This window comes from Procambarus clarkii, chromosome 66 (assembly GCF_040958095.1).
Source record: "Procambarus clarkii isolate CNS0578487 chromosome 66, FALCON_Pclarkii_2.0, whole genome shotgun sequence".
NCBI classification, from domain to species: domain Eukaryota; kingdom Metazoa; phylum Arthropoda; class Malacostraca; order Decapoda; family Cambaridae; genus Procambarus; species Procambarus clarkii.
The window spans coordinates 19,587,616-19,602,627 of NC_091215.1; the positions used below are offsets into that span (position 1 = coordinate 19,587,616).

Consider the following 15,012-nt stretch of genomic DNA (forward strand, 5'->3'; position numbering starts at 1 on the left):
TTGTCTGAAAGCAGAGTTTGTTATTATTCTGATAGCAGATTTTTGCTGGGTGATGATGGGCTTGAGGTGGTTTGCAGTGGTTGACCCCCATGCACATACTGTATACCATAATTAAGATAGGGATAGATTAGTGCATAATATAGTGAGAGGAGAGCAGAGTTAGGAACATAATATCTGATTTTGGTGAGTATACCAACTGTTTTAGAGACTTTCTTAGTTATGTGTTGAATGTGGGTGCTGAAGTTGAGTCTCTTGTCTAGGAATAGGCCAAGAAACTTGCCATCATTTTTATTACTGATGTTAATGTTGTCTATCTGTAGCTGAACTGCATTCAATGATTTACTTCCAAATAAGATGTAGTAGGTTTTCTCTATGTTTAGTGTTAGTTTGTTAGTTGACATCCATAATTGGACTTTTTTTAATTCATTATTCCCAACATTATTTAATGTATGTGAGTTGGAGTCTGAATAGATGAGGGTAGTATCATCAGCAAACAATATAGGTTTAAGAATATTAGAGACATTAGGCAGATCATTGATATATATAAGAAATAGAAGAGGTCCCAAGATGCTGCCCTGTGGCACTCCAATGATTATTGGTAGAGTGGAAGAGGTTGTATCATTGATGGCTACACATTGGTGTCTGTCACTAAGATAGGATCAGATATAGTCCAGGGCAAGGCCTTGGATTCCATAATGCTGGAGTTTAAGTAAGAGGTAGTTGTGATTAACAGTATCAAAGGCTTTTCTTAGGTCAATGAAGAGTCCAATCAGAAACTCATTTTTGTCAAGGGCTGAGTAGATTATGTCAAGGAGACTAATGATTGCATCATTGGTGCTCTTTTGGGACCAGAAGCCAAACTGGCAGGGGCTGAGTATGTCAATTTTTACGAGTTAGGAATAGAGCTGTTTGTAGATAATTTTTTCAAATATTTTTTATTTGAATGGGTAGGGTTGATATTGGTCTATAATTGTTTATGTCCGCCGGATTGCCTCCTACATTTGCTACACCTACATTCCGGATTGTCCGCCTACTATTGCCTCCTGGACTACAGTGACTTAACTAATAAAAGAACATTCTAGTTCCATTTCCTCACAGCTACTGACATGATCTCCACATGCAAGCCTCTGGGACACACTCCCACAGAGTTACCAAATGTCTGATAAAACTTTTAACTAACCCAAAACATTCAGAAGTAACCACTTTCAGACAGATGTAATCATACTTCAGTATTATAATATTATGTACTTTCTGGAGTGATATTAACCCCTAATATAAAGTTAACTAAGAAATATAACAGCAGTCTCAAAAATACACAAACTGGCAACACTTTAACCAACCGACTGACACACTCTCCTCTCCTCACACGAATGATACATGTCCTAGACCCCGTTCACTCAACAGGCAAGCTCGTGATCACTCTCATACAATGGAATACAATATACAATACTGCCACACCCTATCATAAAGCACAATATGGCAGCCATATCAATATATTTATTTAGTTATATACAAGAAAGTACATTGAGGGGGTTAAGAGAACAAAGGAATGATGTTGATTTTATAATCTTGTAAAGCCACTAGCACGCATAGCGTTTCGGGCAAGTCCTTAAACTAACAGATAATTTTAAGTAGACAATTTACAGCAGAATTGACAACAAATGTTTATAGGTACTTTACAGCTTAACTTTACAGGTTCAGGTACAGGTAATTTTAAGTAGATAAATTACAGTAAAATTGGCAAAAAATATTCACAGGTCAACAAAAACAAAAATTAGAATAATACATAATAATAACGAAACACTATATATATACATAATATTTAACTTTCCATCATATAAATCATACTTGACAAACTGAGATGAGATTAATATATATTCTACCTACAGTACTGTATCTGTGAGAACCAAGTAACTACTAGGTTCATAACAAACCGCAGATCCACACAGTCCCGTTTCAGAATTGGAAACAGGCGAGAAACCCACCTGACGGACGCCATCGTTTTGACCATGCCCAAGTGCAAACCCCCCCGAAGGAGGAGGAGCCACCGAATGTCACCGCAGGCTGGATAGAAGGGCCCGAAACACCTACGAATCATGGAACCAGGTGTTAGCAAACAGCATGAGCCTTCCTCCCCCCCCCCGACCCATCGCCCCATCAACGAGGCGAATTGCAAAAGGACCGATGACCCTTACAAGGGCCCAACCAATGCTCAGAGCGAGCACTGCGCCGACCAGATGTTGATGGCTCCGCAGGAGGGGTCGGCCTCGAATCTGGCACTACTGGCTGACAACGACCAAAGGAACCTTGACCCTTGGCACGATCTAAGAGCCAGGGTCCAAGCAGATTACAAAGAGTGGACGAACACCTCCTGTCGGCACACGAGGCGAGAAGAAAAGAACAGACTCTGCTTCCTTCAGTATTGGTGCAAACAGCTTCAACAATGCAGCTGACGCCGAGGTGCTGAGGCAAGTGCACTGGACACTGGCCCAGAACCCAGCTATCCATATCCTCCTGAAGCCAGTTCGAAGACAGCTCCAGCAGGGAAAAGAAGCATAAGAGCAAAGCCAAATGCCCACAGGCATGCAAATCCTCGACCACCAGGGACACCGAAAGGGACGGAACCTGCACATGAAGCTGCACCTGGCCAATATCGGGAGGAAGCACAGGGGTAAACAAGCATGCATTGAGGTGCTCAAACTTGCACCCCCAGGTAAACCTGAATGACTGTAGTCATCTCCCGCCATTCAAGTGTGCGTGTCCAATAGAACGCATGCCACGCCCCCAATGAAAAGAAAGGGCAGCCTGCCTTCTAGGAAGACTCCAGCACTTCATAAAGCACCCAGTAAGGAAAAGAGAAGCCAAACTCAAAAGCAGAAGGATCCATTATCGAGGCATAATCCGGGTCTTGCAGGAGGTAAGCCACAAGGGCCTTCCGCACCTCTCTCTGCGGGATGCAGGAAGCCGAAAACCTCTAGAAGGAGGGAACCAGGGAACCCAGAACCGAACCTGGGGAGGAGTCAAATCCCTATCAAACTCATACAGGAAGGGGGGGAAATAAGAAAACCCCTCCCCCTGTAACAACAAGCCTTGCTCCGAGGGCCCTAATTTTTTCCCAGAATACAATCCACCAAATCGTTTAACAACCAGAATGCAATAGAGTATCCATAACATCTGCAAGAAAAATGATAGGTTGGATAACAAGAATCTTTCAAACAAGAGATGCTATACCAACGATGATACTTTTCAAAATGCTAGTGCTCCCTAGAGTGGAATACTGTTGCACAATAACAGCCCCTTACAAAGCTGGAGAAATTGCTGACTTGGAGAGCATGTAGAGATAGATTCTTTACTGTTAGAATCCACTCAGTAAGCCATCTAAATTACTGGGACTGACTAAAATGCCTAAATCTGTACTCTCTAGAGTGCAGGCAGGAGAGATATATAATAATTTACACATGGAAAATATTAGAGGGGCTGGTCCCAAACCTGCGCACAGAATTAACATCACATGAGACCAGAAGGCATGGCAGGATGTGCATGATACCCCTGTTGGAAAGTAGAGGTGCAATAGGTACTTTGAGAAAGAGCTCTATCAACATCAGAGGCCCAAGACTTCAACACGCTTCCACTACACATAAGGGGCATAACTGGCCTACCCCTCACAGTGTTCAAGAGAGAACTCGATAAACACCTCCAAAGGATACTTGATCAACCAGGCTGCGAGCAGCTGCGTCCAACAGCCTGGTTGACCAGTCCAGCAACCAGGAGGTCTGGCCAGAGACTAAACCTCGGGGACCTTGACCCCTGGAATCAATGCAAAGTAACCTGCCCTTGTTAGGCCCCATTTAAATAATGGAGTTCAGTTTTGTTCAACATAAAGCACCTAGAAATTACTGTCAAGAAATACCAAGAGTAGGGAGAGGATTGGGGGGGGGGGACACATGATTAAAGTATATAAATCGATAACAGGGTATAACAAGAAATTATTAATAAATACTAAAAAAATCAACACAGAATAGAACATAGAACGATGAATACCATTTGGGTAAGTTTTGATTCTAAAGAGACCTGGGTAAATGCTAGCTTAGAGATTGGGTTAATGATATGTAGAACACATTATCTGGTAACATAATAAGACATTAATTATTTGCTGCATAGATTATACAGATAGAAATACTAACTTCATCTCTTTGGTCAACAAGCTTTTTGCAGTTTCCTCTATTCTTATCTTATGTTTCCTAATTTGGTATATCTATTTATGAAGCTTCTAACTGCCCCATGGTATGACTGTGTGATGATATGTGCACTGGGCCTGAATGTTTGCTGTGCCTTTTTTTTAAAAGCCATGGCAAAAATATGATAAATATGATGTTGATATAATTTTCCCTGAAATAAGAAATTATTTGTTTTTTGTCCTCAGTGCCTGGCTGTATATTAAGCTTTTTATTGTCATGGGCATTGTGTGGATAGCTGAGGCCATCTCCAGTGTACATCACAGGAATACTTGCACATACTGGTACGTAAAGGTATTTCAGTACAGCATACAATATTTCAACCCATCCTCCTGTTTAGATAGTACTTTCTGTGAGGAGCCCCTTCAGCTCCCTGAAGCTATCCAAACTGACATGTGCCATATTAGTTAGGTGTTATCAGTCCCTAGAGTTTTGTGCCTACCAAAGATACAGTTCGAACGTAGGTTGCAATTTTCACCAGTAGAGGGTTTGTATTGGTTTGCCTATCTTTATGGGTACTTACCCAAAAAATGGAGTTTCATTACATTTAATGCTGGTTTTTTCTAACTATGGACTAGTGTAGATAGATGTAATGGACAATTAGTAGAATTTGGTATTATTCACTTTATAGAGTAAAAAAAAGCTAGCATTCAGTGGCAGCCGAGGATTCTCTCTGGGGACTGGTTAGTCTGTGTCTGTGGTACCTTATTGTTTTTCTGGGTGAGTCCCGGAGGCTCCCCGGAGCTATCCCAGGCTGATATGCTAATGTCAGACTTTGGCATCAGTCATGTGTATGGAGTTCTTAGGCCTACTGGGGACCACGGCCAGAACCGGGCCCCCTCAGAGAGGCAAGGGGAGCAATGGCCTATAGAAGCCCCCGTGTAGTTGGAAGCATTCTATGTCTGCCATCGACCGGAACAGGCACCCAGAAAGGTAAGCGCCCCAAAACAAACCCCTATTCTGGTTAAAATTGCTACCAAAAACCGAACTAGTGGATAGAACTCCCCAACCGAAAACAAGCAAACTAGTGTGACGTCACACACTGCCGCTGTCTGTGCAGCTCCCCCCTCCCCGGGAGGGGGAAGGGGGAGCCCCAGACCCCCCGCGCCGGCTACCCACACCTCAGTTCTTGAGGCTGGATGTCAAAAACGCGAAAAACCGCCGACCGGAGGGAGGGAGGGATGCCGGGGAGCCTCCGGGACTCACCCAGAAAATGGCGTTTCATTACATTCAACGCTGGTTTTCTGGGGGGAGCCCCGTCGGCTCCCCGGAGCTAACTACCCACAGACAGAAAAAGAGGGACTTACCCGGGAGGCGGTCGTCGCTCCCCCTCAACTTGAAGCCGAGACAACTGGCTGCAACCGCCGACCCAAAGCAACACAGGCCCGACGAGGCCCAGGGACATTCACAAGGTAACGAGCAGCCAGGACCCTGTTCGACCGCCAAAATCCCCGTGCCCGAATATCAGACCAAGACATATTCCCAAAGACGGCAGCAAGAGCCGCGAACTTACGAACGTCATGGGCACGGGGATAGACCGCAGGCTGGCTGAACCTAATAACCCTGCGGACGACCTGAGAGACCTGAACCCGTGAACAGGGAAGAAGGGAAACCGGATCAACCCACAGCGCGTCCCCGGACACAGAAGCTGTGGCGCACAAATAACGGCGAAGCGCCGCAACCGGACACAAAACATGATGCACCCCCGGCCTGACCAACCAAGCATCAACCACCCATGGACCCCTCCGGAACGCAGCAGTCTCATTCTTCGCCAGAAAAGAAGGAGACGGCTGCAAACGAACAAAACAATCACCACGACCAAAAGAGCAGAAACTCCTGCGCCGGAGGAGAGCATGAAGCTCCCCTACCCGACCCCCAGAGGCCAAAGCCAACAAGAAAAGTGCCTTGGAAAAACAATCCTGGACCGAAGGGGCCACAACGAAACGAGGAGATGAAAGGAAAGCGAGCACTCTGTCCAAAGACCAGGACGGCTCAGGCGATGCATGAGCAGGCCGGAGGTGAAACAATGCACGAGACAGCTTGCGAAACGGCGCAGACGTAACATCGATACCGAAAGCAAGCTGAAGCGGCTCCGCCAGCGCCGCACGATACGAAGCGACAGTGTTAGGCATAAGATGACGGTCCTGAAACAACCACTAGAGGAAGGACAAGACCACCCGAACAGACAAGGAGCTAACACGACGAAGACGCAAAAAGAAACGGAAGGACCGCCAGGAAACTTCATACTGCCGCCGAGAAGAAGCCCTCAGGTGGGACACCAACAAGGAGGCCACCTGATCACCATAGAGATGATGATAGACTCGAGTCAAAAAAACCATATGCGAAGACTCGAGGAGAAGATCGAACCAGCTACGTGACGCACCGGCCCGATCTGCTGAAAGAGGCGGAGCCGCGGGAAAACCCTCGGGTTCGGACACCGAGCAACCAGCGCCTGAAACCAAGGCTGGGACGGCCACCAAGGGGCTAGAAGGACAACTCTCCCCCTGTAAGTCTCTAAGCGAGTCAGGACCTGGAGCAACAGCCGAACCGGGGGAAAGAGGTACAGGAACCCCCACCTCGACCAGTCTAGCCGAAAAGCATCGACCCCGACGGCCTCGCAATCGGGGAAGGGCGCCGCATAAACGGGAAGACGCCGCGACCACGCCGACGCGAAGAGGTCCACGTCGGGGCGCCCGAACGTCTGGCAAAGCCAACGGAAGGACTCGTCGTCGACCGTCCACTCCGTGGAGAGGGGAACGAAGCGAGACAGGGCGTCGGCCAAGACGTTGGACACGCCCCGTACGTGAACCGCCAGGAGAGCCAAACCCCGAGAACTCAGCAGACGAGTCACCCGAAGCGACCAACCCCAAAGAGACAAGGACCGCATCGAACCCCCGCGGTTCAGGCAATGAACCACCGGAGAGCAGTCCGAATGGAGCCGAATCGTCGATCCGCGGGCCACCCGAATCCTCCCCAGAGCAAACCACACTGCCGCGAACTCCCGCACCGTGCTGTGAGCTCGACGGAAGGACGGACCCCAACGCCCCTGGCTGGCCTGGTGAGCACTGGTCACAAAACCCCAGCCGAGAGACGACGCATCCGTGTACACATCGAGCGAGGGCTCGGGTAGGCGCCAAGGCACTGAACCCCGAAAAACCCGAAGAGGAAGCCGGTGACGCAGCAACCGACGCAAGGCCCCCGGGGGTCGAACTCTGCGATCGCGAGAGAGGTGGAAGGGGGAACCCCGAAGGAACCAGAACAGCCGTCGAAGCCAAACCCGACCCGGTGGGTAGACCACCATCGTGAAGTTCAGGCTCCCGCACAGCCCCTCGAGCAACCGCCGGGTGACCCGAGGGCCCTCCAGAAACAGACGAAGGCGGGACCGCAGCCGCAGGAGAGACTCCGGAGGGAGAGACAAGGAGGCGGTTCGAGAGTCCCACACGAGACCCAGCCAAGTCCGAACCTGAGAGGGAACCAGATGGGACTTCCTCCAGTTCACCAAGAACCCGAACTCGGCGAGCTGGGAAAGAACCAAATTCCTGGCTAGCAAGCAAGCTGACTGGCTGGGAGCCCAAACCAGCCAGTCGTCGAGGTAGGCCAACACCCGAACACCTAGGAGATGCAAACGAGCCACCACAACCCGTGTAAGGCGCGTGAACACGCGAGGTGCCAGGTTCAACCCGAACGGGAGACAACGAAAGCGGTAACTCAGACGCCCCACAACAAAACCGAGCCAGTCCCTGAACCGCGGATGAATCGGGACATGCCAATAAGCGTCCCGGAGGTCCAGGGACACCATCCAAGCTCCCAGCTCAGAGAGGAGCCGAACCTGAGACAGCGTAGTCATCCGAAAGGAGGGGCAATGAACCCAGGGGTTCAGACGGGACAAGTCCAGAATGAACCGCAGGTCCGCGCAGTCCCGTTTCGGAACCGGAAACAGACGGGAAACCCATATGAGGGACGACGTCGTTTCGACGACGCCCAAGCGTACCCACTCCAAGATGACTCGACAGAGCGCAGGGGAAGAAACCTGCCCTGCCAGCCCCAACCCCCCAACGCCACCGCAGGCCGCGAGACACGACCCGAAAGGCCCACGAATCGTGGGACCAGGCGCGGGCGAACAGCGCAAGCCGCCCCCCCATCGCCCCGTCAAGGGGGCAAACCGCGAAAGGGCCGGCGACCCTTACGAAACCCAGAACCCCGCACAGCGCGAACACCGCGCCGACCAGACGAGGGAGGGTCCGCAGGAGGAGCCAACCCCAAACCTGACACCAGAGGCCTACCACGACGAGAGGAACCCCGAGCCCTGGCACGACCTTTCCGGGAAGACCCACCCCGGGTCCCACGGAAAACCAACAAGTCCGACATCGGACGACAAGCCGCCGACGTAGCCTGAATAAACTGCGCCACGGCCGACTCCCCAAACAGGAGAGGACAAAAAGGTGAAGAACGCTTAAGAGCCAGAGCCCAAGCAGATTCCACGGAGGAACCCAGCACCGCCTGCCGACACGCGAGACGGGAAGCATAGAACAGGGAAACCGCATCCCGCAAAATCGGCGTGAACAGCTTCAACAAGGCAGCCGACGAACGCGCAGCCGAGGACAAGGTGCCGGACCCCGGGACGGACCCAAGCGTCCCCACATCCTCCATGAGCCAATCCGAAGACAGCTCCAGGAGGGAAAAGAACCGCAAGGCCGAACACAAAAGGCCCCGGGCGCGCAAGTCCTCCGCAATGAGCGCCGCCGAAAGGGAGGGAACCTGCACATGGAGCTGAATAACGCCCACATCGCGGGAAAGGGCAGGGGCAAACAAGCACTCATTCAGGTACTCAAGTTCACCCCCCCAGGAAAACCTGAAGCACCGTGGAAGCTTCCCGCCACTCCAGCGTGCGGGAACGACAGAAGGAATGCCAGGAATCCAGACCAAGCAAGGGGCAGTCTGCTAGCCAGGACGACTCCGGAACTTCGTAACGGAGCCAGAAAGGGAACGAAGTCCCAAACCTGAACGTGGACGGATCCATTTCCGAGGTATAATCCGGGTCACGCAGGAGGTAAGCTGCAAAGGCCGCTCGCACCACACCAGGTTGGATGCGATAAGCCGAAAACCTCCGGAAGGACGGAACCGACATACCCGGGGGAACACGGAACCGATCCCGGGGAGGGGCTGACACCAAATCCAACTCGTACGCAGAGGGGGGAAAAGAAAACCCCACTCCTTGTAACAATAAGCCCCGTTCAGTGGGAAGAAAAACCCAGGCGGGGTCCAGCGGGGCCCAAGGCCCCCAAGTCAGCCCCTCCCCAGCCTCGAGGTCCGTCACCACAGGACCCGAGGCCGAGTCCTCTCCCCAAGCCCCGACCCCACAAGACAAGGACGGAGCAGCCGGAAAAGCTGGAGGAAGGGGGGCCCACTGGTCAGACCCTGAAGCTTCGGCCGGGAGACAAGACTCGAATGCCTCTGCCGCCCCCCCGGAAGGGGCAACCCCCGAAGATGCCCGAGTCTCGAGATCAAGTAACCCCTGCTCCGACCCCGAAACCCTCAGACGCTACGGGGCCGGAAGCAGGGGCGGGGGACCAGAACGAACAGAAGGGGAAGGACGAGGAGGTGCGGACTGAACCAGGATCGAAGCGACCCCCACCCCCAAGTCCGGGTCTCGAAAAGCAAAGCGGGGCAGCCCCGGGGCATCCGGGGAAGCAACCAACCGAGCGCGTTGCAACAGACGAGACCTAGACTGCAACGCACGTGCCGCCTGTACCCGAATAGAATCATCAGAGGATTGGGTAAATTGAGTCACAAGCAAGCAGCAACACTCACAGGACTCAGGGTCAAAAGTATCACCGACCCAACAGGCAGCGTGGCAGAGGCAAAAACAATGAGGGTCACCCTGAGACAAGGGGACCGAGCAACCCTCAAACTCGCACACAGCGAGTGGGGACTCCGGGGTCACATCCATCGGACCCACGCGCCCCCTAGGGGATTCCCAGGGTCCTGAGCGTTACTTTAAGAGGACTCGCGCTCAGGTAGTACCAGGCAGGGTGCTGCAAACCGGCGCCCAAAACTACCAAGCAAACTTCTAAAGCTGAACCCCAGGGACGTGCACACTCACGGGGGCCTAGCAGGGGGCGCCACCGAGGAGAACAGTGGAAGGGCAAAAACAAACTGAATAAAATGACAGAACCCCCCACCAGGCAAAAAGAAAAACAAAACCCCGCAAGAGGACAGCAAACCCCAAGGAACAGAGCCGGCCGCGATGTTGGGAAATACAAGCTGAGCAGCACCCTGCGCCCCTACCAGTGCAAACTGTCTCTTACCTGCCGGTAACAAGGGAGAACAGAACACCCAAGAGCCTGACAGGCGGCCGAAAAACCGAAAGGCAAAACGGACCAGCAGAGGCAGACCCCGAGGAGCCTGTGGAAGGTGGCCCCAAGCCCCAAGGGCAGTACTTACAGGGCACCTAGGGAAGGCAGCCCTAGGCGCATGCAGCCCGAGTACTGAAGATAACTCCTGGCTCTCGCACCCACAAAACTAACACCACACGTAAAGCACAGTGCAGTAGCGACACCGGAGCCAGAGCACACGACCATCGCCTATAGCATCAGCCTCAAGAACTGAGGTGTGGGTAGCCGGCGCGGGGGGTCAGGGGCTCCCCCTTCCCCCTCCCGGGGAGGGGGGAGCTGCGCAGACAGCGACGCGGCAGTGTGTGACGTCACACTAGTTTGCTTGTTTTCGGTTGGGGAGTTCTATCCACTAGTTCGGTTTTTGGTAGCAATTTTAACCAGAATAGGGATTTGTTTTGGGGCGCTTACCTTTCTGGGTGCCTGTTCCGGTCGATGGCAGACATAGAATGCTTCCAACTACACGGGGGCTTCTATAGGCCATTGCTCCCCTTGCCTCTCTGAGGGGGCCCGGTTCTGGCCGTGGTCCCCGGTAGGCCTAAGAACTCCATACACATGACTGATGCCAAAGTCTGACATTAGCATATCAGCCTGGGATAGCTCCGGGGAGCCTCCGGGACTCACCCAGAAAATAGCGTTTCATTACATTCAACGCTGGTTTTTTGTTTTGGAGCATTTTCACTTCATTGGCGGAGGTCTGCCTAACTTCAAATTTGGCTAGCCTAGATTGTGTTTGGTAGTTTTCCTGGTGCCCTGAGGTTTCAGGGCGACACTGGTTGTCAGTTTGCCTGCAACAGACAGGGTTTCCCAGCTTAGCAGACCCCAGTGCCTGGGTTTCCTGTAGGGCTCGGGAGTACCATGGACGTGTCTTTCGAACCCTGTCTCGCCTTGTGCAATGCTGAGCGGTGTTCGTTGCCTGTGCCTCATGGTGATGATCATCCATCCTGCCTCCGTCATGCTGCCTATTGGGTCAGTGACACCTACAACCCTGAGTCTTACGGGACCTGTTCCCCATTTGTTACTCAATTTACTCATTCATTGTCTGAGGATGTTAGGGGTCAGGCAGTGGTTTGGTTGCATGCTAGGTTTTCTTTTTCTTCCAAATGGACAACTAACAGGCCAGGTTGGTTGTCCAACAAGACACATTTGCTCCTTTTTCTTCCAGCCTTTGGTGGCGTTCGGTGGCTCCTCCTCAGGTCGAGGGTTCGGAGATGGCAGGACAGGCTTCTTTCCTATCTCTCTGGCGGGTCATCTTGGAGTGAGTTCACTTGGGCGTAGTCAAAATGACTTAATCTGTCAAGTGGATTTCTTGCTTATTTCCGGTTTTGAAATGGAACTGTGCAGATCTGCAGTTCATTCTGGACTTGTCTCATCTAAATCGTTGGATTCCTTGCCCCTCCTTTTGGATGAATATGTCATTCCAGGTCCGGCTTCTTCTCAAGCCAGATGCTTGGATGATATCCCTGGACCTCAGGGATGCGTATTGGCACGTTTCAATTCATCCAGGTTTCAGAGATTGACTTAGTGTCGTGGTCATTACCTTCCATTTGGCCTGAGTCTGGCACCTCACATGTTCACACAGTTATCCCTTATGTTGCTAAGGACTATTTGGCCATTGTCACCCACAGGCACATAACAAAAAAATAAATAAATAAAAAAAAAATTAAAAAAATTCTTCTAAACCTGTTAATTTGTGTTCCCTTAAAATATAATAAAAAAAATCGTAAGTGGCATATTTTGCCCGCTATAGGGCTGGAAAGTCTGGCAAAAAAAAGAGGCGCTGACTCAGCATGCGTCGGAGGCGGTCTGCTTAGCTCCAGCTGTCAGGCAGGAGTGGCCACAAAAAGATAATTACCTATTTATTTCAATGTCTCTGATTGATTTTTCTTCATTTTTTTGGTGTAATATTATTCAATAGTGTGTAGTGTGATATATTTATATAATAAAATGTGTGAATCATTGCTGTACTCAAAATTATGGTGTGCATATTATTGATTCAATTATTGTGTTCATAAAACAATAAACAAATACAGTACTTTGTCGGTTATTACACTATATACACAGCTTATAAATACGTATCTACATGTTTTGTTCACCATGACGAACCACTAAGTTGATATTGCGAGTCAAAAAGCAGCGAGGTGTGGCCACCACATCTGCCAGTCAGCCTCTCACCGCCACTCCCTACCTCAATGACTCCTCACTCGCCCACATTCTCTTCTCACCATACTGTTTTTGCTTTTATTCACTATATTCAGACGTTATATATAAGTATCTACATGTTCTGTTCACCATAACTGTTCATCTAAACTGGTATAGTGCCCAAAGAGCATAGTGGCCACCCCTACCTATCATGACAAATCATGCAGATGTTGCCACCTCCCTCACCAAAATGGCTTCTCCCCACACTCCTTTTTCTGTTATTACACTATATATACATGTTATATATAAGTATCTACATTTGTGTTCACCATAACGAACCACTAAGTTAGTATGTTGAGTGGCAGTGGCAGCCAGTGGCGGGCTGCCACTGGCTGTCACTTCCTCTCTCCCTCACCTCACCTGACTCGCCAACATTCGCCTCCCACCATACTGTTTTTGGTGTTATTCACTATATACAGATGTTATATATAAGTATCTGCATGTTTTGTTCACCATAGCGAACAACTAAGCTGGTATAGTGAGTCCAGACAGTAAAAGGTGGTCACACAGAGTCAGCAGACAACGTTACCTCCCTCCCCATTAAGATTATTCCTCCCACTACAGCACTAATTATCACAACAATCCTGCTATTATCAGAATCCTGGTCATTTTTGTCACAGTCAGGGGTCTTCTGTAATACTATCATCGCTAAATAATAGCATGTACACATATATTATGGCATTTTTAGGCGATGCTGTGGTCACAAGCTGAATGGCAGTGCTGTGAGCTCATGCTGTGTGCGCCAGCCTTGGTGGCTCACTCAGTACTGAGGACCTCACACCCGGGAATGTGGCCCACGATATTTGTTTTAAATGGCATCCGTTTACAAGAGCCCTAATGAAGGTGAGGTGAACCCTGTGTATCCGCGGGCCGTTTAAATCTTGCGTAGTACTCCAACACGTCACATGACGTGATGTGCACTTTTGGGTAAGTTACTCAACACGTCTCATGACGTGTTACGCAGTTTAAGGGTTAACATGGGATGTAGTGGCCCATCCCTCTGCTAGGGATTCAGGTTTTAGCCTACCTTAGTGACTGGTTGGTTTGAGCTCCCAGCCGGTCTGCTAGCCAGGGACATGGTTCTTTCCCAGCTTACCAGGTTCAGGTTCCAGGGGAATTGGTGGAAGTCCCATATGGTTCCATTTCTCTCTCTTGTGACTTTGCTCCGGCTGCAGTCCCGTCGTCTGTTGTTTCTGAGGGGGACCCGGGTCACTCTGTGGTTACTCAAGCAGCTGTGCTGGAGCCTGAACTTTGCCTTGCTGGTTTTCCCGCTGGGCAGGGTTTGGCTTTAGAGACTGTTCTGGTACATTCGGGGCAGCCCTTTTGTCACTCTCACAATCACTGGGTTTGCCCTCCGGGGTCCTTACAGCGGTTGCTGCTTCTCCGGCTTCCTCTTCGGGTTTTTCGAAGTTTGGGGCCTTGGCTCCTTCCCATTCCCTCGCTCAATGTCTTCACAGAGGCCTCGTCTCTCGACTGGGGTTTTGGGACCAGCGCTCACCAAGCCAGCCAGGGGTGTTGGACTCCGTCCTTCCAACTGGCTCACAGCACGGTGCGAAAGTTTGCGGCTGTGTAATTACCTAAGTGTAATTACCTAAGTGTAGTTACAGGATGAGAGCTACGCTCGTGGTGTCCCGTCTTCCCAGCACTCTTTGTCATATAACGCTTTGAAACTACTGACGGTCTTGGCCTCCACCACCTTCTCACTTAACTTGTTCCAACCGTCTACCACTCTATAGGCGTTGCAGCAGATTCAGTTGCCTCAGGACTCGATTCATTTGGGTCCATTTGGACTGCTCTCCTGTGGTTCATAGTTTCAACTAGGTAGGGTCTCGACAGTCCATGGCTCTTTGGGGCTGGTCACATCAGGTAGCTCTTCTGCTGAGTTCTCGGGGGTTTAACTGTCCACACTATTCACATTCAGGGGGTGTACAATGTCCTTGTAGACATCTGTCTCACTTCATTCCTCTTTCCATGGAGTAGATGGTCGATGCTGACTCCTTCCTTTGACTTTGTTGAATGTTCGGGCGCCTGGAGGTGGACCTCTTCATGTCAACTTGGTCCCGGCGCCTTTCCATATACTGTACGTGGTGCCTTTCCCTGACTGTGAGGCCTTCGCAGTGGATGCTTTTCGACAGGATTGGTAGAGGTGGGGGTTCCTGTACCTTCATCCTCTGGTTCAGCTG

General features: G+C 50.6%; 1 protein-coding gene across 10 annotated transcripts in view; it reads left to right on the top strand.

The window, feature by feature from the left end:
* Nucleotides 1-15,012, top strand: part of LOC123769144 (probable G-protein coupled receptor Mth-like 3) — a 139,665-nt gene that overhangs the window by 96,751 nt on the left and 27,902 nt on the right. For 7 of the 10 annotated variants that reach the window (XM_069309838.1, XM_069309840.1, XM_045760100.2 and 4 more), the window contains exon 6: nucleotides 4,424-4,519. The exons of 1 other annotated variant lie outside the window; for it this stretch is intronic. In XM_069309838.1, coding sequence (XP_069165939.1) covers nucleotides 4,424-4,519 — 96 coding nt within the window. Of the gene's footprint in view, nucleotides 1-4,423; nucleotides 4,520-13,517; nucleotides 13,757-15,012 lie in introns of all 10 variants that reach the window. 2 more of the 10 variants (XR_011223842.1, XR_011223841.1) reach the window with 1 other exon arrangement.